The sequence below is a fragment of the Aethalodelphis obliquidens genome, unplaced genomic scaffold (genome assembly GCF_003676395.1).
Source record: "Aethalodelphis obliquidens isolate GAN/ISIS:26980383/991018 unplaced genomic scaffold, ASM367639v1 scaffold14, whole genome shotgun sequence".
NCBI lineage: Eukaryota > Metazoa > Chordata > Mammalia > Artiodactyla > Delphinidae > Aethalodelphis > Aethalodelphis obliquidens.
The window spans coordinates 19,663,306-19,688,368 of record NW_020837958.1 but is presented as its reverse complement, the minus strand read 5'-3'; the positions used below and the strand labels follow the sequence as shown (position 1 = coordinate 19,688,368).

Below are 25,063 nucleotides of genomic sequence, written 5' to 3'. Positions count from 1 at the left end.
GATAAACAAGGCAAACAAAGCAGGTGAACAAGGACATAAGATTAAGCTGCAGCTTCATGTACTTCCTATAGCAGAGAAAATGGTTAAAACATCTTCTCATTATCATTAAGGAACCTATGGGTTATTTTCAGGTTTGGTTCTAGTGCCACATATCTTGAGCTAATCTGAAATACAAATATACAAAAGTAACATTTTATAAAAAATAATAGTTTAAGGTGTGTAAGGGGTAGTCACGAGACAGAAAAGCAAGCACTATAAAATCTACATCTTTAATGTATCTAGTAGTGAGAAACAATATTAGTATTTTATTCATGAAGACTACTTAAATAATATTTACAACAACTTTATGGGCACATATATGTACATTTGTACATCAAAGTATTTTTGGAAAGAAAAGACCAAATAAATCCTGGGTCATAATTTTATCACTCCTAAATTTTCCTTATTTTTAACAAACAGTAAAGATAATTTAAGTCTACTATTTTCTAAAATGTCCTAATCAACTTGTTATAGCATAGTAAAACTGAGTTGCTACCATACTGACTTAGGTATTTTAAAGGGCAGCAAATATTTTAGAAACTTAAAACACACGTTTTCTGTTGAAATTTTACATTTGCTTAGAATACAAAAGCACAAAACAGAAGGAATTTCGTTTTCTGCTTGCTGAAGGTATTTGGGTAAACCTAGCTTTTAAGATGGTCTTCTTTCAAAGATTTTTAAGAAGTTTCTGAAAGGGTACTGGCAACAAACCCTTTTAAAAGCTGACTTGTCAATTTCATTTCCCTTGATTTTGAAGAGACTTATCTTAGATTTCCTTTTGAAATATTTCTTCCAAATTTTCTAACCATGCTTGGCTTTACTTTATGGATGTTTCTTTTATATTCTAGAGAAGAAATAAAAAGATACATAAATATGGTAAAAGTATCATTCAAAAAGAATTTTCACCATTCGTTAAACTTCACAGCTGTTAATTAACCTGATTTAAAACAGAACACCAACAAAGAAACATTAACACCCTTGGTTTGAAAGTAGAAATTCATTTTTCCACATTGTAAACTGAAGTTTTAGTGCGCATGTACGTACACCCCTTCCCCTGCCCCAAAGCTATCAAGTGAAGTCAGTGAATACACTACCACATTTACTGCTGTTCTTGAACTAAGGAAAGACTACTTCTGTGAACATTGTTCCCTTTCTTTTGTGCATCATCAACTTTTGTTTTTCATTCTTTGGATTATTTCCCAAGGACTTTCAAACTTCCATATTTTTCCAATTTAGAAGTATCATTTGAGTCCAGTACTTCTTTTTTTTTTTTTGCGGCACCCGGGCCTCTCACTGTTGTGGCCTCTCCCGTTGCGGAGCACAGGCTCTGGACGCGCAGGCTCAGCGGCCATGGCTCACGGGCCCTGCCGCTCCGCGGCATGCGGGATCCTCCCGGACCAGGGCACGAACCCGTGTCCCCTGCATCGGCAGGCGGACTCTCAACCACTGCGCCACCAGGGAAGCCCTTGAGTCCAGTACTTTTTAATGTGCTGATCCTGATCCCATAGCTCTTTTTTCCTTTCACGGCTACCTCTAAAATGTGTTCCATCTATCTATGTCCACTCTTCTGGTTCTTCTTCAGTGTTCACAATGATTCTCTACTCAACGAAGTGTTGTTACAAAAGGGGGCCACTGACTTCTTTATGGGTCTGTCTAATCTCTCATCCATTTTCTTGATCACATTAGGTTTTAGTTTTAGGGGCACATATTCTCTTGACACTATTTCTTATTTCTCTAAATGCTCAGTAAACAGAGTTTCCTTCTTTCCCACTGATGTTCCTTTTTTTTTTCTTTTTAATTTGTACACTGTTAGTTGGAGTCAGCTGAATACATTCTAAGGAAGGCAGCCCCAGTTCTCTTTTACTTTTCTAGTAATTCCTGATGTGTATTTGGCCATTTTCACTTGGATATCCTAATGTACATAAACCATTATCTTCCCTTAAACTGATACCTTTCTCTAAGTGCTCCATTATCCTTAACAAGAAAAAATCTTTCCTCTTTGGCAAGTACTGTAGTTTAGTATTCTCTCCCACTGTTTTCTCTATAGATTATTCATCTCTCTTTACATATAAGATATTTGATGCATTTTATACTATTCTTAGAAAATAAGCATATTAGGAAACCTAAGTCTCTATTATTTGAGAATTATCATAAATTTATTATTTGGTTGCAGGATTATGACTTCCTGGAGAACTTTTTCAGAAGACCAGTGGGACAGTACATATCTACAACAACTGCATATACACAATGTTAAACATTATTAAATATGGCATGTTGAACCAAATAATCATAGTAAATTCTTTTCAGGACTTCATTGTTTGATTTTTAAATCTGCACGAAAGACATTTCCACTGAGCTTAAGGTAAACAACTGCCACTGGGCACCACAAGAAGTAAGGATTTATCAATGCAGCTTGGCAAAGCTATTGAGAAATTTTATATTACTCTAATGAAAAAGCATTGACAGAAAAAAAATTAATAATAGTTTTCATGTTATTCTTAGACATACTCGTTATCTCATGAAACCCCTTTAAATTCCAAGTGCTATAATTATAAGTGCCTTTAGAGAAGAACCAAACTGGGTCTTAATGATCTTTATATTCATCACAGAACCTAGCACATAGTGACTGCATAGTAAATAAATACTTCCTGATTGAAGTCTTAGGAACTACAGTGTCAGAGAAACATAGGTCTGGACACAAAGGCCTAGAAATTGGTGGGTGCTATATACCTCTAGTTTCACTGAAGATGTTTCCTTACCATGGACTCATGTCACCTCCATATGCAATTGAGAGGATGTAATCACCACCATCAGCATTTTTTTTCAACTTGCTAATTGGAGTTAAAATATGATTGTAACTAGGTATAGACTGGAACCTCACAATAATTGCACAAATGAATCAGAGGCCAAATTATTAAAAATAAGAGGCTAAGAGAAAAATTTCAAGTGGATATAGTTTATCTGTAAAATATACTTAATCACTAACCTATTAAATAACATAGTTAATTATTTCAATTATTAGTTAAATTATTTACACACTCTTCTGCAATACGAGGCAGTATGGATAACAAAAAGGGTACAGAATATAGAGTTAGGAGATCCAGTTCTGGGTTCTGGCTCCATCATGAAATATCTCTGTGATCTTGGGTGAGCATGTTTTTTATTTTGTGTCTTAAGTTTTCTTATCTGTAACAGGGATAACCACACTCACCATGTACAATAATAAATGTGATGAGTACATAAAAGGAGACTCTCATGAAAACACTGTAAAAATATGTAAAGTACTATACATATGTTAGTTAATCATGTTATTAAATATCAAAATAAGAGCTGAAACATACCCATTGTTGGTCTGTTTTCTTGGAAGTGCTTATCACTTGAATTATCTTGGTGAACACGCTTGGCAGATCCAGAATTTACCTCAGCACTTAGTGAGGTATTTGATGTAGAGCTTCAAGGGAAAATTTTTATTTTAGTAAAGTCTTTTTTTATATCTCTAAATTCAAATACATATTCTACATTCAATAATGATTAAAGAAAACATGAAATACTAAAATATTAAGTTGTAAAATCCCATAGAAGTAATTGGAGATACTAAATAAATTTTTGGCCCATAGGGAAGTTTAGCAGTGTGTGATTTTAATGACGTTCAAATTGGAGATTATGAGTAGAGGTGTATGTCACAATTCTTTAACAGAGCATTTCAGGGTGCTGTGCTGGACTGCATGCAAGCACTGTTATTCAAAGTGTAGAGATAAGGAGCACATTGCAAGAGGTGAAAAACTAATCTCAGATTACCAAACCCCTAATCTGGGGAATATGAACAGGTGAGATTGTTTGCAAACCTTGTTTTTAAATCAAAGCATGGTAATAGAATGAGAATCTCTCTCTGATTATTGCAATTATAGAAAGTGAAATGAAAAGAATGACCTATTTTCATTTGTTTTGTCTTCAAAAATTTATATCACTCTCATGTTATTAATGGGTCAAATTTCTAACTCAATTTGAGTTGACATATTACAAAACACCTATTGTGGTCTCATGTCGCAGGATATACAAGTGAGTAAGGCACAAACAACCCATGTCCTGAAAACTTACATAATAGATATATGGTGGGATGGGGGAAAAATAGGACAAATACACAAAATAATACAAGGCAGAACAAAAAACAGCACCACAGGTTTTCAAACTACAAGAAGCCGCAGGTTCCTGAGTTCAGAAGAAGAATGAAAAATGGAAGATTTTGTGGATGAGATGAGATTGATCTGGGTCCTGAAAAATAGCAATCCAACCCTTCCCAGTCCTACAGAGGATCAAGTTTTAGCAGGCAGGATTGGAGGTCAAAGTGGGAGATGAACATCCCTTTCCACACTGATTCAAATAAGCTAATTTTAGGAAATTTCTGGCTAGTCAAGATATTATATACCACTTTACAAGTTATTAATTTACAAGATATTAATTTGCTTGTCAGTTGGATTAACAATTGGAGGCTTCCCTTTATGGCAACAACTTGTTCTGGTAATCCTAAACCTGTGGTAAAGTGATGTGGGTTTATGTTTGTGGAACAGGAGAATATGGGTTATATGCTCAATGAAACTAGTCAGAAATGGCAATTTAATATGTTAGCAAAGAAAAATGGGTATAAGCACAGTGAATGCTGGGAAAAATAAGTCAACCTATGTATCTAAATTTTCTAGAGCCTGTAAGAGAAATGATTATGGTGTTCATAATGATGATTTTGCCAGCTCTGTTCAAGAATGCAAATATCTTCCCAAAATGGTTACAGAGAAGTACTTGTGTTATGAAAGTAAATAAATTCAGTTGTAGAAATTTTCTATTCACAAATGGTGCCAAATAAACTAAGTTACTATAAATCTATTTTGGATACTAAAACATACAGTTTTGATTATATATATATATATATATATATATCAGCTGTCTAAGGCAAAAATTCTTTTTGGGTCATTTGGTGATTTTATGTCTTCAAGTGTAAAGATCAATGTCACTGGTTACTTTCGATGAGGGTTGTTTTCCCTGCAATATATCTTAAGGTTTTCTTTATTATTTTATGGTATGATTCTTCACTTTGGTTAGTACTAAGACCTTGTTTTCACTCATAGATTGTTTTTATTTGAAAATCAGGGTTTTGAATAAATCTATTTGAATAAAACTCACATTTCTAGGAATGAAATCAAAGCCTAGTCAAATAAGTTATGTATTTATATATAAGTAAAACACACTCAAACATTTTTAGGATTTAGGTAACATAGTCAACTAATAAAATATTTAACATTTGTTATAAATTTGTTAGATTTATATTAGATCACAAAATAAAAAGACCTAAAATTGGTATGGGTACAAATTCAAATTATTTTAAAGACTGTTTTGAGAAGAAACCTACAGAATCTTCTAGTTGTATGCCAAATGTATTTCCATAACTATTAATAAAAGTTAAGATTAGTCTTTTGTTCCCTTACATAGGTATAATATTTTTGCTTGATAAACATAATGCATCTCATATTCTTTCAGTGGAGATAATTTCTAGTTGGAATCATAGACATTTTTCAAAATAAACCAAAGATGTATGTAGGTGTGAGACCACTTTTGAGTGCCAAGAAAGACTGTGGAACAAACAAAAAACCAACCAACCAACCAACCAGACACAAAACAAACAAAACCCCAAACTAATAAATACAATTTATAAGAAAAAATTTACATATATATTTGTGTATTTGGTAAATTGATACATTTAGTTAAAATAGTCTGTTACAGTGATTATATAAATTGAAATGATTACACATCTGATATTCTCAATTTCAGTAGTTACTAAAAAATTCAGTCTGGTAGTTTTCTGGAATATCCAGTGCTTCTAGATGTTATTTTTTTTTTTCTTTTGAGAGAAAAACTGATAAAAAATAAAAAAGTAATTATATACATGGAGCTGTTCCTCATTTTTAAAAACCATAACAAAATATACACACACCTAAATATGTACATAAAGCTGTTAAGTGGAAAATACCAGAGTCCATTACTCTCAAGCTCATGTAGATTTAATTGGGGGAAAGGAAGATTCTTTTAAAAAGTAATTATGTACATTTCTAGCATTAATCTCTTTTAACCTTAGTTAATGGCAGGATCTAATTATTGGTACCAGAGGGAATGTAACAGAGCAATTAATAGGCTATGAGAAATCTTACTTTCTTTAGTTGTCCTTTAATTTTATTTCGGAAGCCCTTTAACTCATCTAAACCCACTCCAAATACACAATTTACATACCAGGACATTTCTTGAAAAATCATTTGGTTTTGATAATGACTCTGTTTACATTTAAAAGTTATTCTTAGCTATAAACTTTTGCTACATCTTAGTTACAACAGCAGAGCATGCTACCAGTGAAGAACAAGGAAAGTTCCCAGCATTAATTAAAGAAAAGAATAACATGACTCACACAATGAAAATTAGTGACAAGATGGGTAAAACAGACGATGGTGGTTAGCTAGGCTAAGTGACTGATTCCCATATATGACTAATTGCACAATTCAAATTTGTGACACAGCAAAATACAAAATTGTAAATGTCATGGATAGTCAGAGACATTCAGGAAAAATCAATCCATGAATTTTAAACATAAACATTTCAAGACTCCACTGGTACTTTGGACAGATGCTAAATGCAACTATGAGATGATACTCTATGTGGCACAAATAAATAGGCTGTTTGTAAATTTGTTAGCACTAGCCCGGATGATAACACGTCCATGGTGGAATATAGGAAACTTAAAAAATAGTTATCTTAAGATTGTATGCTCTTCTCTCCATAATCACATGTTAAAGAAAAAGAGGTAAAGCAAGTCAGATCCATTTTACAATTTAACCATTCACTGTATCTTGTCATTGCATTCTATGCTACAGGATATAAAGACTATATAATGGGCTTCATGTCATATAACTCAATATATTTAAGACTTTTTTCCTTGTCTTTAATTTTTAGCTGTTTTACTGCTGTGTACCTAGGTATGTTTCTCTTTGTATTAATGTTGCTTGCAGTTTGCATTGCTTCTCAAACCTGTGATTTGCCAACTTTGGTCAGTTTTGGAAAATTATTAGCCAGCATCTTCTCAAATACTGTTTTTTCCCATTCTTTTTCTCACTTCTTTCTGGGACTCAAAATACACATATGCTAGACCTTTTTAATTGTGTCCCGTATGTCTCTTTTTGCTCTTCTCTATATTTTTATCTTTTTATACTTTTGCAATTGGTTTGAATATTTTTCTATTAACCTATCTTACAGTTCACTAAACTTTCTTCTGCCATGCCTAATCTGTTAAATTGATTTGAGTTTGCAATTTCAGTATATTCTATTTTTCAGTTCTAGAATATCCATTTGATTCATTTTAATAGAATCCAGTTCTCTGGGAAATTATCATCTATTTTATTGAACTTAATCACAATTAAATTTTTAAAGTCCCTATCTGATAATCTCAATATCTGTATCACTGCTTCTCTAATTTGTTTTTTTCTCTTGATTTTCAGTCATTTCATCCTGTCCCCCGGCATTCTTGGTAACTTTTGCTTAAGTGCTTAACACTGCATATGAAAAACTGTAGAGGCTGGAGGTGGTATATTCTTCAGAGATGATTTAATTTTCTTCTGGCAAGTAGGCAAAATAGAGCTAGATCACCTTGATCCAAAATGGGATTGAACTGGTCAAAGGTCTGTTTCAGGCTTTCAAGAACCAGTCTATTTCCAGTTTGCCCCACTCCTACCTAAAGCATAGGCCTTCAAAGATTTCAAATAAAACCCTGGGCGTTTAACAGGGCCTTTTCTCCATGATGATCCCTAAACAACAATTTTTGTGTCCTGGTCCCATGAGAAGGTCAAAACTCTGCTTATTACTTTAGCCTCTTGGCAGCCACTTTTAGCTGGTTTTGTGGCCTCTTATTACACAGAGTTTAGAAATTGGCCAACACCTTGAGGGCAAAAGCTACACAGATTTTGTTTCCCTAGCTCAGTGAGATGTTGATAGCTATAGGCTTCCATTTTTGGCTTGACCTCTATATTTGATGCCATGAACTGGCAAATGCTAAATGGAAAAAAAGAGGCAGAGAAGGTCTCGTTCTCCACAACTTGTTTTCCTTTCCTCTGGGATCTTAGACCCTCAAGTCCTGGCTGTGTTGGTTGTTCCCGAGTGCCTTCAAGCAGCTGTTAGTTGAATTTTATCAGTTTTTATAATTGTTCCTGATGGAAAACTTGGTCTGATACAAGCTACAATGTCATAGCCAGAAACAGAAGTCTATTCACTCATCACATTTTAGTCATACATCAAAATCCATTAAAATAATATAATTTTAGGACTGAAGAAATTCAGTAATGTCTGGAGGGAGAAATACCAAATGAGTAAAAATTGTCAACAGAAGAAAACTTAAATGACCTTTCTGAAGGCCAGAAGACTTTTAAATTTATTTTTAATAATCTGAAATATGGAATACTTTATACAAATATCAAGTGAAATATTTGGGCTTTATCAAGATCTCCCTTTGATAATATAAAACTAGTGCTGGGACTTCCCTGGTGACACAGTGGTTAAGAATCCACCTGCCAACGCAGGGGACACAGGTTTGAGCCCTGGTCCAGGAAGATCCCACATGCCACGGAGCAACTAAGCCCATGCACCACAACTACTGAGCCTGCACTCTAGAGCCCGTGCGCCACGACTACTGAGCCTGTGCGCCACAACTGCTGAAGCCTGTGCGCCTAGACCCCATGCTCCGCAGCAAGAGAAGCCACTGCAATGAGAAGCCCGTGCACCACAAAGAAGAGCAGCATAAGCCCGCGCACAGTAACAAAGACCCAGTGCAGCCAAAAATAAATAAATAAATAAAACTAGTGCTGCATTCAGAGCAGTTTACTATATGTATGCTTAAATGTGAATTGACAGTCTAATTACAAGAAATAAAAAGAGCTGTAGGAAACAAAGTATAAAGATGATCTTACATGTGTATAAAGCCTGAACCAGTTTATGTTTAAATGTACCTTGTTAGTTTCCGTTTCCTTTTGGCAGCAGCAGTCATTGCCATGTAGGATGGTACTATGCTTGGTATAGGCAGAGAATGTTTAGTTGAGAATGAAGAAGGGGCAAGCCTGTATATTAAATAATGAAAAATAAAAAGTAATTTTGATTTGTACTATGGAGAAAAAAGGGGGCATACACTTCCATAATTAGAACATCATTTTGTCTTAATACATAAAGGAAAACATTATTCAATACTATAAACTTCCCTTGATTGCCTGGGCTTTTCTTTTCTCTTTTTTAAACCATAGATAGATTTCTGCATTCCCACAGCATAGAAAGGTGAAGGTATCATTCTTCCCATATTTAGATTAATTGTGAACATACATATTAAGTGAGAAGGATATATTTTTGCTTGGATGACATGCAGTCAACCATACCTTAGACTTACGACTATTTCAGAGTGAGCTGAGGTTTGCTAAACATCAATAGAAACTGTGGTATTTCCTTTAGTGAAGATATTAATGAATAATAATAAACAATTGGTAATCATCCACTGATGGCTTGTAACATCTTAACTTTGGAGTATGAAGAACAAACTAAATATATCTTAAGGTCTCCTCTAGCCTAACAAGGGTCAATCAACTTAAGTTTTAAAATTAAAGACTTCACAATATTGTGTTAGTGGATTAATATTTAGAGAGAAAGACAATTAAGATTTAATGAAGGTAAAAACACTGACTTTTTGTAATCAAGATAGCATACTTCATCCGTGAAACAGATCTTAAATATACCTACAGAGGAAAAAGAAAGCTAATAGTTTAAAGGCTATGTAAATAAAACAAAAGAAGAATTGGCAAATAGTCCTGTGTACCTTTGTAAAATGTTATTGTTTGGTAGTGATTCTTGTTCAGGTAATTTACTTTTCAAGCTCTTGGTGTCTTCACATATAACAAATGTAGACTCCAAATCCTCCTGGCCATATTCTTTTCTCTTGCTGAGAGGGATATCTACTTCACACATTTTCAGAGAATTATCACTGTTTGTATTTGAGTTGATGGCCTGAAAACTGGTAGTATGTGATGATGATTTTAATAAGGTCACTGCAGATGGATATTGAGAAGTTTTTCTACAGTCTTCTGGAGTATACACAATGGGTTGAAGTTCTTTGCTGAGGGAATCATTGAGCTGCATATTTTCAGACAGTGTAGATTTTTGGGGATGTTTTGCTTTCAAGGGAGAAGGCATTAATTTTCTTCGGGTTCTCTTTTGTGGAGGAATTTTAAGCAGATTAGATTCACTCGGAGATGTGCCTGTTCAACAAAATTAAAAAGAAGTTCAATAATGTTGCCTAAATAGTTTTCCAATAACCTTACCAGTTAAGAGAAGGAAAAAAAAGACCCCCAGTAATAAGTATATTTTCTGCCAAATTGATAAAAATTTAAAAGAAAATAAATAAGTTGGAAAGAAAAAAGTTATTGCTAATACTGTTAAAGTTAATAAACTCATTATAAAGAAATTCTACAACAGAAAATAGATACGAAGTAGCTAATATCAATATTATAGATACAGCTATCTTGAGATATTGGGCAATTATGAAAATAAACTGCATCCAGTAAATGTATACATTTCTCTAAGGATCTGTACCTGACCCTCTTATTCTATACTCTTATTTCTTTTCTTTTTCTTTGTTTAATTGAAGTATAGTTGGTTTACAACATTGTTAGTTTCTGGTGTACAGCAAATTGATTCAGTTTTATATATATATTCTTTTTTGGATTCTTTTCCATTATAGTTTATTATAAGACATTGAATATAGTTACCTGTGCTATACAGTAGGACCTTGTTGTTCACCTATTTTACATACAGTAGTTTTTAATCTGCTAATCTCAAACTCCTAATTTATCCCTACCCCTCCTTTCCCCTTTGGTAACCATAAATGTGTTTCTTATGTCTGGGAGTCTTTCTGTTTTGTAAATAAGTTTATTTGTATCTTTTTTCTTATATTCCACATTTAAGTGGTATCATATGATATTTGTCTTTCTCTGACTTACTTCACTTAGTATGATAATCTCTAAGTCCATCCATGTTGCTGCAAATGGCATTATCTCATTCTTTTTTTATGGCTATACACTCTATTTCTAATTATCCTCTTGCCACTACCTTCTCAGTCACGTGGGTCCCATATAACTAGATTTTTACTTTTTCCTTGCATTTCCCAATCTTCACTAATCCTGCCTCTTTTACACTTACAGTTAAAACATAATTCTGATCATGTCATTCCCCTGATTAAAGATGTTTAGTAATCTTTAAACAGAAACATAATGCCCAGAGATTTTTAGTAGGGGAATTCTTGTTCCTTGCTCCAAAATTAAGAGACAAATTGTTTTGTTTGAACTTAAGTGTGAACTCCCACAATACTAGACATGCTTAAATATTTAAGTACATAAAGACTTCTCACTTTCTTTTAGTGTACAAAATAATGACTTGATTACATATATAACAATAATCTTGATCAGCTCCAGTGTACTTATGTTGCATTTTTTAATTAATATATATATTTTTCTGCTTTGCCTATTTCATTCTGGTAAACTTCATGGTGCCTGACACAAAGTAACTCTGCTTGGAGTGTGCTGTCCAGGGAAGAAACTGTAATGTGTATTTCTCACCATGTTTTCAAATCAGGCAGTAAAATTCCCAATTGGTGTTATATTTGCTTTACAATATAATAATAACTTAAGTAACACTGAAAGCTGAATAAAATAAGTGCTGTGTATTTCAATAAAGCAATTCAAACTTTCAACCAAGTTAGAAAATACACTTATAACAATCAGCAACAGTACATGCATTATTCTTATTACATTAGTTGACAGTAGACTCTGCTGTGGCTAGGTTGACAATTACCCTCTAGGAAATACAATTTAAAAACAGGAAGAAAAATATGATCCCTGTTCTACTAAGGAATTTTACTTTTCTGAGAACTAGATAAATGAGATCCAGATCTTAAAATAATTTTCCACTCCCTTTAACATGACATTTGTCAAATTTTCCATTACCAGATATTTTTATACTAATGCTGCAGTGTAAAGACAGTAACTTTTCTCCACTGTGCTGCTACCACCAATTTGGTGGCTATTAATAGCTGGAAGATTAACTTCTTTTCCCAGGAGAGGGAGCAGGGGTATGTAGAGGATAGAAAACTATATCGAGGATAGAAAACTGAATTGGGAGTCAGGAGACTTGGATTCTATTTCTGGCTTCACCAACAACTCACTGAGTGACCTTGGGCAACTCACTTAAGCAGTGTGGGCATTAATACCCCCTAGAAAAAAGGGGATACTATCTTTCTATGTACAGGGATTTTCTAGGATTAGATAATATCTATAAAATACTTAGAGCTCAAGGAAAGGCTCTAGAAATATAGGCTTAAACTGTTAGCATTGTGACGTTCACAGGGTAAGCTGTAATTTACTTTCCAGTATTCCATCAATACCCAGCACATCATTATCACCAAAAGAATATATTTCAAACAATATACTGTTTGAATATATTTCACTTTCAGTTTATCAGATATCCAGTTTATCAAGGCTGATGATAAACTGTAATATAAACCCAAGGTATTGTGAAAGCAAGCACATCTAAGTGTTATTTGAACATGCAGGCATCGTAACAACATTCTAAAATTTAGAACACAATGGACCATGAAACCTCAAGGGATAAGGATTATCCAGAGTAACTATTTTTCTTGTGCATATCTACGGAGGGATAATCTCTGGAGTGGCAGTGGGCAAATTCCCATGATGGTGGACCATGTTTTCTCCATTGCTTATAAACAGCATGAAAAGTGGGGGGGGTGTCTTCCATAACACACCAAAAAAAAAAAAATCTACCAGTTCTTTGGGATAATCTAAACATACATCCAATATCAAATTTTGGTATGATCAGACTAAGTAACAGTTTGCAGTGAAAGCAATAGTAATCTTACAATGACATTATCTTTAGCTATAATTCTTCTCTCCTGATAGGATATGATAACTTGAAGGAGAAACATGAAGATGCGGCCGATAATGGACTCACATACCACTGTTTTACTGGACCTGAAAGGAGAGATGCTACAGACACACAGCATGTACAAAATACAAATCCAGGGGGTTCTTTTCTTTCTATCCTCTCAGTTATTAAGTACAGATAAAATAAAAAGAGAGCAGAAAATAGATGGTCAATTCAGGACTACTTAGGCTGACTAGTTGCTAAGAAAGGTTCAGAAGATAATCAGAGCAAAATAAGATTTAAAGGCTTAAATAAAAATTAGACAGTCAATTCACTGTAACTGTAAGGGGATAATGATTCCATTTATTCCTGAAGACTAAAAGAGCACGATAAACAACATGAGATTTCATTTTGAATACGATATTCAGAATATATAAATACAGCTATATAATAAATAGTCATTCCCCTTTAGTTAGGCAAGAATACTTGAAGTGGGTATGGCAAACTGGAGGGTGCTGGATTAGAGGCTACAACAACCACTGGATATGCTAGGTCTATGTCTATAAAAGAGATCTGCTGTACTTTTCCATTAGAGGATGTGCAGTAACTTTCCAGAAAAGCAGGCTTGGGGAGTCTGTAGTTTCCCTTGATTCAGCCTGGGAAAATACTATCTAACAAGATTCTGTAATTCTTTGGCCTACAGAGTGGAAATGACAAAGAAGGAACCTGGAGGAAGATTATAATTCCTTTAAAAAGGGCCCATAAAACAAGAAAAGGAATCATGTAGTTAAGGACTTTCAGAACAAGGGACTCTAATAGGTAATGGTAGTCAATGAAATACCTTAGCAATAGAGGTGCCACACAGGAGGTGACAGGACATTAAAAATGCATCGTTATAAGGTAGGCTCTTATAAAGTAGGATGGAAAAGATTGGCAGCTGCTTGGGAGGACAGCAAGTCTTCTCTCCAGGGTCTCTCCATCTAAAGAACCAGCCTACTACATCATATACTAAGGATAGAAGGTAGCAGGTATCCTATGTTCCGAAAAATTTTGTTATTTCTAGACCATGTCTTGGAACTTTAATTCTCCAGCACAGTGTAGGTGTACTGCATTTCTATTGCTCTGAAATGGTTATGATCCATGGTTATGTGAATATGACTTGTTGAAATTCATGTCCAAATAATAACAATAACCATAACGTCGAGACCTTTAAAAGAAGTTACTACTATTATTTTCAATACAGTATCAACGTTTATTTGATTAATGAAAAAAAAGGCTGTAGTCAGCTATGGAACAAGAAAAACAACCTAAGAGGACTGCATGTGCATAAAAAGATTCACTGTTTGTTCATTCATCTAGTATTAAGCACTGCCATGTTCCAGACCTTTTCTAGGTATTGAGAATATAGCAGAAAACAGAACAGTTAAGAATTTACATTTCTGAGGGGAGAAGGCAGAAAAATAAATTATCTTAATACGTTAATAATGATATATGAGCTGTAAAGACAGTAAGACAGAAAAGTGGAGTAGAGGGTGATGGGAGATAGGAGGGGTGTGGTTTATGATGGCCAGGGAAGGTGATTCTAAGAATGGGATATGTGATCTGAGACTTGAATGGCTATGAAGGAGGCAGGCCTACAAAGATCTGGGGAAAGAGGCAGAGGAAACAGGAAGCGCAAGACCCAGTGGCAACAATAAATTTGTTGAGCTCAAGGAAACGAGAGAAGGCTAGTGTGACTGAAGTGTAGTGAGTTAGAGGGAGAGAAGAAATGAGAAGCTAGACATATTGAAAGAGGCCAGCCTGTGTTAGGATATATGGATAAGGGCTTGGATTTATTCCAAGTGCAAAGGGATATCTGTGGAGGATTCTAAGCATGGTTATGATGTGATCTGATTTACATTTTTAAAAAAGATTGCTTTGCTTACTGTGTGGAGAAAATATGAATGGGTAAGAGAGGAAACAAGGAACAAGAACAGTAACAAGACTATTGCTATAGCTCAGGCAAGAAATAACAAGAGCTTGGACTCGAGTGGTAGTAGTAGTGATAGATGTGGGAAGGGTGTGGTAATCAAATAATCAGATAAAAATTATATAAAGTAAATCCAGAATGTATGTAATAACATACATAGGTGTGATGAGGTATCTGACAATCAGCAACAAAGATAAGGAGTTCACACAAAGGAGTAGTATATATTAATTTTATACCATTTTACAGAAATTGACAACATTCCATAAAACCATGAACCATTTGACATGCACAATTACAGAGAAGTTCAAAAGGTCCTAAATATCATCCCTCAAATTTGGCATTCTCTTCTTACTGACATTACCTGCTCCCAGCCTCCACTCATCAGGCTTGAAGTCCTGTCCCCTTGAGGAGCTCTGATCCAAGTGAATTCAGGTGTCTTAGAACCTGCCTCCTTCCCTCTCTGGTCTCTTTGGGGTTTGAGGATATGATTTCTTAGTTAGAGATGATGGGTGTTATTATCATGCTGGGGTAGGGAAAAGGAAGGAAGGAGAGTGAGGCTAAGTAGGAAATGGTTCTAGAACAAGGGTGGCAGAAAGAAGAAAATTTATTGAAAATGGATTTTGGCTCCTAGGAAGTTGTACGAAAAGCAATGTGAGGGGAAGATGTAAGTTAATAGAGTGATGGGAAAGGGCATCTACTTTTAGGTCAGGCACTCTACTTTCTCATCTCTAAACACCCTCAAACAACTGAAACATTTATCTTCACTTCCAGACATAGACATACTGCGATTTCAGACACAAGCGTTGACTGCTTCACTCCCAATATCTTGTTAATTATCTTGAACATTCAATTACTTTAAAAGGAGCCAATGCATTTTAAATCCATGTTTAGCGAAGCCTTGAAAATGCAAAATGTGGTCTTGTAGTGAATGCATTAATCAAGTAATATATGATATACATGATATTAGAACCTTTTCTTTTTGGTAGGGGCACAAGATAGAAAGGCACTGAATACTTAAATTGCTCACTAGAAGATCCAGTCCTTGGTTGGCTCCGCCTTAAATGTCTCGCCTTAGAAACACCCTTAGTACAAGAAGAGATATGAAGGTTAACTTTGTAAAAGAAAACCAGTTTTAACCAAGGTGGTAATCTGAGTAGAGGTATGTAGCTCCCCTTCCAGATTCCCTTTAAAATGACCATATAATAGAAATAGGAGAAAACTTGCTCTAATGTTAGTAATAAGAGAAGAGTATTATCTGCACACCAGGACAGTAGAGGACCTTATGAGAAATATTGTGTAGCTAGAACTGGAAAAAAGGAAGGCATAGAGAGAATAACTTATAATTTCCCCACTTCATCCTTCAATGCTATCCTTGGGAGTGAAGTAAAAGGCACTGGAAGAATGTCACTGAAGTTCCTTAAATGAGGAACAGGGATGAGGGAGTGGATAGGGTAGGAGGAGAAAGGGTGAGACAACACTATGAGATACAGTGAAATGACAATATGTGAACGCTAGCAGCAGCACTAAGAGGCCCTAAGATTCAGTCCTGGTCTAGCTGTCTCACCGTAGAAAGGAACACTGAACAGAAAGTGCCCAACCCTGTGGGCCTTGCTCCCAGCACTGGTGGCAAAGAGGCAAAGTTTCTACCTGAGGCTACCTGAGGCTCTGGTTTCTTTTCTACACTCCCTGGGCTGTGAGATCCATGAAAAGGAATGCACTTCCCCCATATCTTTGGACCTTACTATCTACTTGATTATCAGGAAGTTAAGGGCAAAACCATACTACTAATAAGCACAGAGGAAACTCACTGGACCAGTAAAAGGATAATACAGTATAAAGGAGAGGCAGAACTGGCACACAAACTCAGGCCTTCTGATAATCCAGAAGCCACGTTTTACCTACACCAAGCTCCTACCACAGGGAGAATTTAATCAATTAAGATAATGGCTAAATAAAACATGGGATATACATAATTACACGGTTATTTAAAGACATATTTTACAGATTATCTGATGATTTGGGAAAATATCCCATGAAATGAAGCAGTAAAGAAATTTAAATACAGCATGATCCCAATTTTGAAAAAAAACAAACAAAAACCCCATCAAAATCAAATCAAAGCATGTACATACAGACCCCATGAGCGAAAAGGGGGTGAAAAAGTCACAGAAAACAGAGCAGAAGGAAATATGGCTCATTAGCTGAAAGACTGAACTATGTACACAGAACACAACCAGGGTCACCAGATATTTGAGAGTATGTCTTTCAACATGATAATCAAGACATATGACTACACACAGGAAAAAAAAGTGAGAGGAAATAAATGAGTATATTAGGATAACCATAATTAATATCTTCTGAGAAATGAGACATTATTACATTCATGAAGCAAAACCAAAGTGCTATAAGAAGAAACACTGAATTTTAAGAAAGAGTTCTTAGAAATTTAAAATGAGAGGAAAACAAAATAAAAGTAAAGGTTCTAAGATAAAGTGGAAGACACCTCCTAGAAAGAAGAACAAACAAACCAAAAGAGGTAAATACTAGAAAACAGATAATAGAATTAGAGGATCAATCCAGAAGATCCAACATCAGAATGATACGTGTTCCAAAGACAGAACAGAAAGAAGGGCAGAAACATATTATGGAGGTTTATGTATGTAAGCACGTGGAAGTGCTTGAATACATATGTGAAAATTTCTCAGAGTGAAAGGATAAAGGTTTCCAGTGCAAAAGGCCCACAAACTGTTTAGCATAATGAACTTAAAAAAAGACTAACACCAAGGTATAGCATTGTGACATTTCAGAATACCAAGGATCCCAAAATCTTCCTGGGAGAAAAAGTCCCACACAAAGTATGAAGAATAAAAATGGCATGACAGTTAATGGCAACACTGAAATCTAGAAATCAATGGAGCAATGTCTTCACAGTTCTTAGAAAAATTATTTCCAACCTAGAATTCCATACCTAGTCAATCAGAAAATAAAAATATTGCTGTACATCCAAGGTCTAAAAAAATTTTACTTCCTATGCACCCATTCTCCAGAATTTATTGGAGGATGAACTTCCGTAGAATAAAGGAGAAAACAAGAAAGAGGATGGGAAAAAAAACAAATACTACATACAGAAACCATAAAGCTGTACAAGAAAGAGAATTTATACACTTCATAGCTCAACAGAGAACGATATTTACTTGATAACACTCTAGAGATTTATTTTTAAAAAGGTGAAAAACTCTTTTGGCAAAAAGGGGGACAGGAGGAAATGTATACACATTGTAAAGGAGTTAAATCCTTTAAAATAAAATGAAATAAATGTAAGTAGATAACATCTAAAATTGGAAAAATATAAACAAATAAGAATTAGCAGTATAAATTTTAAATTTAGAAATTAGGAGGAAAAATCAAAAGAAATAGCTAAAAGGTGAATAAGAATTGGGAGTGGGCAGCAATAGGGCAAGGAATACCTACACAAATATTATAGTACTTGTTAGCTTTCTAAATTATGTGCAGGTATTACTTTTATAAAAATATAAACTGAATTTTAAAAGGAGGTGGAAGTGAAGAGGGGGAAAAAAGGAGGGGGCAGGGGGAGAGGGGAGAGACAGACACTCACACACACACGCACACACATGCAGAAGCTTTTAATGAAAAGAAAAATGGTTAAACTTTGGGGCTATAAAAGGAAAGAGCAGTCCAAAATCACATCTCTTGCTTGTCCTGGGATAGCTTTACCCCAAATCTGTGGTCTCTGAGTGGGGTCAAACTAGCCAAAGCTACGAGTCTAACTGAAACATGCAAGCAGATAACATGAAATGGAATTGGCAATCTAATAGAAGGGCAAAATGAACATTCTAGGCCTAGGGAAGGTGGGAAAGATCTTTTATTTAGCCCCATTCTCCACTGGCTTATCATCTCACTCTCCTACTTATGTTTTCCCTAGCATGCAACAAAAAGAAAGGCAGAACAGTTATCTACCTAGTAATTTAAAGAGGGCCAATAAAAATGTGAATCAATCAGCAAAAATAAATCATTCAATATGGTGAGAATGAGCAGAATGGATTTAAAGTCATGAGTCCCAGGAATGAAGGAAAATTCCTCTTCTTCAGGGAAGAGGTAAACCACTTGTGAAATCTGAACGTTAGCATGTGTAATTCTGTTATGCTTTAAAGTTTATAGCACATAATAAATAGTAGAAATAAAAATAAAGCTTAGATAGCAAAAATTCTAAGAAATGAAAGATATATTTTGTATGAGGACATGGATTTAATCAGTTTGCTTTCAGATATTTTAAGTGTCCTAAAGACCTCTAGCTTTAATGATATTTCTTATACCTATCTTTATCTTTACATTTAGATTCCATATGAAGGTAAGATATACTTTAATTTCTTCACAGGTCTGTTGAGATATTCAGATGATTAAACAGAGAGGATACCACTTTAAGGATCAAGACATTTTCTATTACTGTTTTCAAATTAACTAGAATACATATAATTCTAAAGAACAGTTTGGGAACTTCCTGGAGAGAAAATGTTCATTGAAAAATAACTTTGGTATTGCTTTACTTATAAAGGTCTAACATAGTTATCTTGAAATTCAAGACGATCTCTTAGGGCTTTTTAACACCTCAAATAGTTGAAGGCACATATTAATAAAATAACAATATAATGCACCCTATTGTTGTTTTTATAGTTATGAAGTCTTTTTAGCAAAAAATGCATAAACAATGCTAGAGATTTATTCATCAACTCCTTTAGGGAAGAGGTTTAGGGAAGAGGGTAGGCAATGAAAGTTATATGATTAAATAATATAACTTTTCAAAATGACTATGTCCTACAATTTAGACCAGGATTTGAAAAGTGATCAGAGACAGATCAGAGCTAATGAGAGATATAGAAAAGTCTCTCTTCTAAACCCTAAAATTTTGCTTAATGAATCCAATCCTAGTCTTTGTAATACTTAACCATTAATAGTTTAGGAAATATCTTAAAATATTTATATGGTGCTTTAAGGCATCATATATACAGCTGAAAATGTGCATTTCAGGATAAAGTGGTTTAGTGTTCTATTTATCTGTTCCTACATTATGGCTAGAGATTCCCGCTTCAAAAAGTTTGTTTACTGTAAGTCCATAAAGAGACTTAAAAAGGAAGTCAGAAAAAAACATTTGTTGAGACTGCCAAGGTTTACAAGCCTTTCAAAGTCTTTTAAGTATTAAAACCACTTTCAAAATTAACTCTAAATGCAAGTGCTAAAATTGTGGATAGTGAAAAAATACAATTTTCATCAGTAGTATTCCAAATTCTAACACAATGTTACCTAGATTACAACATAAGAACATTAACATTTGTGTAGTCTGTGTAGCATTTTATAGAATAAAATATGCTATTAATATAAGTCACAGCTTAATATCAAAACAAAAACAGTAAAAATAGTAATAAAATTAGAATTAATTTGTCTGATCACTAAATTATATTTGCTAAGTGGTTAAAAGAAATTATGAACAAATATTTGATGACTGGTTAAGTGGTTAATGAAGAAGTAAACACAGTTTAGATATTAATCTGCCATTTGTCATCATTCCCCCAAACTTCTGAAATTTTAAGGAATATGATCAACTAATGGTGGTGCAATAAAAGCAATAAATTAGATATTTTGACTTTGTTAGTGAAATACAGGAGAGTCTCATAAAGAAATATATGAAAAAGACATTTGAGAAATTGCCTACACCTGAAGAGAAACATGTAAAAATGTATTTACTGGCTGCATTGTTCTTTAAGTTATTTAAGTCCACTTGTGAGCATAATCTAGTTTGCTTCATTATTTCAATCTTTCAAATATTTCATTTCTCCAAGAAGCTTATCCCACAGATTTGATTTAGGACTCTAAAATATTTCCAGTAGAAAGCAGGAAAGAGTTGTTTCATGTCTGTCTTTCTAAAAGTAGTTTTAAGAAATGTCAGTATATTTTTACTTTTAAAAGATTTTTTTACAATATTTATTTTTTTGCTTATTTTAAAAAATTTCCTTAACGAGGCCACAGGATTAAATGTTACATATATTAATATAGGCCACTTCTTATATGATCCTACTAATACACAAGGATATTATATAATTTAAGATAATTATATATTATATAATATGCTAGTACATTAGTAGGAAAAAGAAAGAAAGTGGTGGTGTAAATGAGCTAAATCTTCACCTCTTAGAATGAGCTGATAATACCTAAACATAGATGAATCAATAAACAGCAGTAAGCATACTGTTTAGAATTTGTTACACATCATCCAACATGCATTTTAATAGAAAACAGAAAAAACAGACTTGTTTTGTCTGTTTTCCTAAAAGCAGTTTTAGGAAATGTCAGTATATTTTTACTTTTAAATGAATTCTTTTAATTATTATTAGAAATGCCCTTAAATCAATGCATTATTAACAACAAGTCACATCTAAATAATTTTAAACCAATGCCCATTACAGAGGAAAAGGAAGTTAAAACTTACACATGTTTCATAGTAGCAAAAAAAGAAAGGCCCAAGTAATAGAAACCCTTACTTTATAATATTCTTACATCATAAAAATCATATAGTTTAGCAATGTATATAGTTTTTACTGAATTTCCACTTTAAAATGGTCATACTAATTCTTGATTAATTATAGGCCACCAGGAAAATCACAGTGGGGTTCATCTCAAACACAGAACCAGAATTTAGCACTATATGATCTTAATGTTCACTTAAACTTTCCTACTTTATAATTTGTTGCTCACAGCAAGAAAAGTGATATGCTCATATATCAATCATATTTGTTGTTGGCATAACTAAAGTCTCTTATTGATTTACCAGGGGCAAGTCAGGTAAAGAAACCAAGCAATACAAAGTAATAACATATATAAATATGATTATAATGAAGACTTAAAAATACAAAATTTTCTTCACAGACCCAAAAATATGAATAGAAGGCACTATACCATTTCAACCCCTCAAAACTGAGATGTCATCTACCTACTACTACTAGAAGAAAGAAAACATAAATGTGAATTAAATAGATAAATACCTTTATAATTTAAAGTTGGGTTACGTAGAAATTAACAACCACCATAAATAAAAGAAAAATATGTATCATATATGGCAAAGTGTTTAAAGCTCTTGTCTGTATATATATGTATATCTATATATATACATATGTGGTCATCTATCTATCAAAGTAAATAAGGAAAATGAAAGATAATAGAAAAATAAGACAAAGGAGATAAACAGGTAACTCAGAATGAAATACAAATGGACAAAAGCACATTAAAAAAATATTCACCTTCTACCCCCCTTTATCGGGGTGGACTGTACACTTATAATAGTTCTGGAGAATAACCTGACAATGCATATCAAATGCTTTAAAAATGTACAGACCCTTTGACCTAACTATTCTACTTTTGGGGGTCTTAGCCTAAGGAAATAATTAAACAAGTCGCAAAATATGCACACACACACACAGATGTCCAGTGGAGTGTTGCTTACAACAGCAAGAAAGGGAAAACAACTGAACGTTCATTAATAGGGAATTAGGTAAATATAATATGCAGGTAACAAAAATTACTTAAATTCATATTTGATAGGAAAATGTGTGTATAACAAGGGGTTCTGTGAAAAAAAGCAAAATGAGGTTAAAACATTAGTGAAAGGGGCAACAAACCTAAAAATGATGAAAAAACTGTTTTCGACTGTCAATGAAGTTATAGTTTGTTGGGGAGAGAGAAGGTAAGATATGATAATTGTTATAACAATGGAATAAAAAATATAATGGAAATGTAAAAGAGTGTGTGCAGGCAAAGTGGGGAGGACTCATTAATGGAAGGTTTCACAAAGAAGGCAGTATCTAAATTGGACTGTCAATGAGGATAAGGATCTTAATGTGCTAGGATGCGGGATGGAGAGAAAGTAGCACTCAAGATCGAGGGAGAAGCCTGGAAACTGTAGAGGCAAGAAAATGAAAGCATGTTTAAGAGGAGGTTGGGACACTGAGTGCCATAGGGAAGTGAGTCTGCATGGAGCTGGGAAAGCCTTTAAAGGTTCTTCTAAGTAAGGGGTCTGAACTTTGCTAGGAAGATCATTTTAGGGTGAAGAGTAGATTGTAGAGGGGGAGAGGTGAGAAATGGAAACTGTTCTAGATATCACTATAATTATTCATTTCTTATATCAAATCTTCTCAAAATGTTTTAAAATAAACTGAATTAAGAATCATCACTCTATTCTCTGTTTAAATAAATCTCTAAAACACAAGTACTAACTGGCAATTTCATGTGGTTTCTTAGGTAGGAGGGGTCTATATTTATTTTTCAGCTTTTTGAAATATTCCACAGATGGTTCCTCTAAATAGAGAGACTAGATAATTTATCACTAATGAGTTAAAAATCCCCCTCTTAAACAATGGGCAGGCCTTCTGGGGTCATTTTTGATGTGCCATATCATGTGTCCTGAATGATTTTACCCAGGGGAACTAATTTATCAAAAGCTTAAGACTGCAAATGTTAAAAGATTTACAGAGCTGTACGTTAGTGTAGAAAGCAGAATGCAGTATTTAGCAAACATGAGTCACAGGCTGCAAAGTAGGGTTCATGACAGGGAGACACTGATGAATGGGATTAGATCTAATTGAGGTTTGGTACAAAATGATGGCAAGGATTTTTCTTTTGCTAGCACTCATGTTAATAAGTACGTGAGCAAGTATTTTGGGAAACTATGCTAAGTTAAAATTAGTTGGCAAAGTTCTAAAGTGAAATCAAATATTAATATATGCATTTCAATAAACACTTCTAGGCTACAAGTGATTGATACAATTACCGTACTAATCATAAATCTGGATTCTTTTTAACAGCCTTGTGACTCACGGAATTTGCAGATGCAAATGTACAGGTGAATGAATTTTAACTATTTAAAAGATAAATAACCTTAAGGTACTAGTGAATTAACCAAAATAATAAACATTTTATAATGTATTCATAAGACACTATTGTGGTTACTGTAGTAATTAATGCCTACAGAGATAATATCAGCTATTTACGAATATCACAAAGAGAGAATACATTTTAAGAACTGTTACAGTCCTTTAAATTAATCCAGTATTCTGAGTAATAAATCAACCATAACCTTTTGAAACCTGTCTCCGTGGGAAATAGCAGATACCATGTTTTCCTCTCAGTCTCATTTTCCTAGTATTCATGCTTATGTAAGATGGGAAAAAAGAAAACGACAATGCAAAGAACCTTTTAATTTACAGTAATATTTGCAGTTACAGGTGAATAACTGAACAATGCCTTGTGTACAAGGAGACTAAGGGCCAAACGAAATGTATTTAGGGCTTCAAAAAAGACTTTCATTGTCTATTGGCACTGATTAAATTTTGTTGCCAAATGGGAAGATATATGAAAGATTCAGTTTATAAGCATTTTGCTGCTTCATATTTATTATACGAGGAATTAGTATAGAGATCTTTTTTATAAAATGAAACATCTTTGTATTCAAGTAATTACAGGGGAAACAAACTTCCATAAGAACCCTGTATTCAATCAGAATATCTGTACTATAAGAAACTGGTTCTACTAGTATCTTTTATTGTACTCTAAGATAAAATCACTGACATGGGGTGCAAAATTTAAGAAAAGGAAAGGTTAGAGACAGAAATATTACTAAATGTGAGTTTCCAGATGGGTAATGAGGAAATCTTGACTTTTCATTTAATGTCAGAAATTTTATCAGTTCCATAATTAAACCCTGCTGCCGGCATCCCCACCCTGCATGGCACTCAGTGAGTGCTTTCTCTGTTTTCCAGACCCAAAATAGGTGCATGTTTTACTCCAAGTCAACAGACATGTAGTTTGGAAGCAAAGATTTTAAGTCAAATAAATATCTATCCCAAAATTAAGTACTGACATTGGTAAAGTATTAAAATTAACAAAATTAAAAAAGTTAATTTCTTCTTGAATAAGAAGTAATATAGGCTTATTAATATAAGAAAAATAAAATTAGTCTATATAACAAAAATATAAAAACTAAGGATATCT

At 33.9% G+C, this 25,063-nt stretch overlaps 1 protein-coding gene across 2 annotated transcripts in view; it reads right to left on the bottom strand.

Moving 5' to 3' along the window:
* Positions 1–250: 250 nt before the first annotated feature.
* KIF18A (kinesin family member 18A) overlaps positions 251–25,063 on the bottom strand; it is a 79,595-nt gene continuing 54,782 nt past the window's right edge. For both annotated transcript variants that reach the window (XM_027115129.1, XM_027115130.1), the window contains 4 exons: positions 9,923–10,361; positions 9,072–9,179; positions 3,381–3,490; positions 251–883 (listed from right to left, as the gene is read on the bottom strand). In XM_027115129.1, the coding sequence (XP_026970930.1) occupies positions 801–883; positions 3,381–3,490; positions 9,072–9,179; positions 9,923–10,361 (740 nt within the window). In that variant the 3' untranslated portion in view covers positions 251–800. The remainder of the gene's footprint in view (positions 884–3,380; positions 3,491–9,071; positions 9,180–9,922; positions 10,362–25,063) is intronic.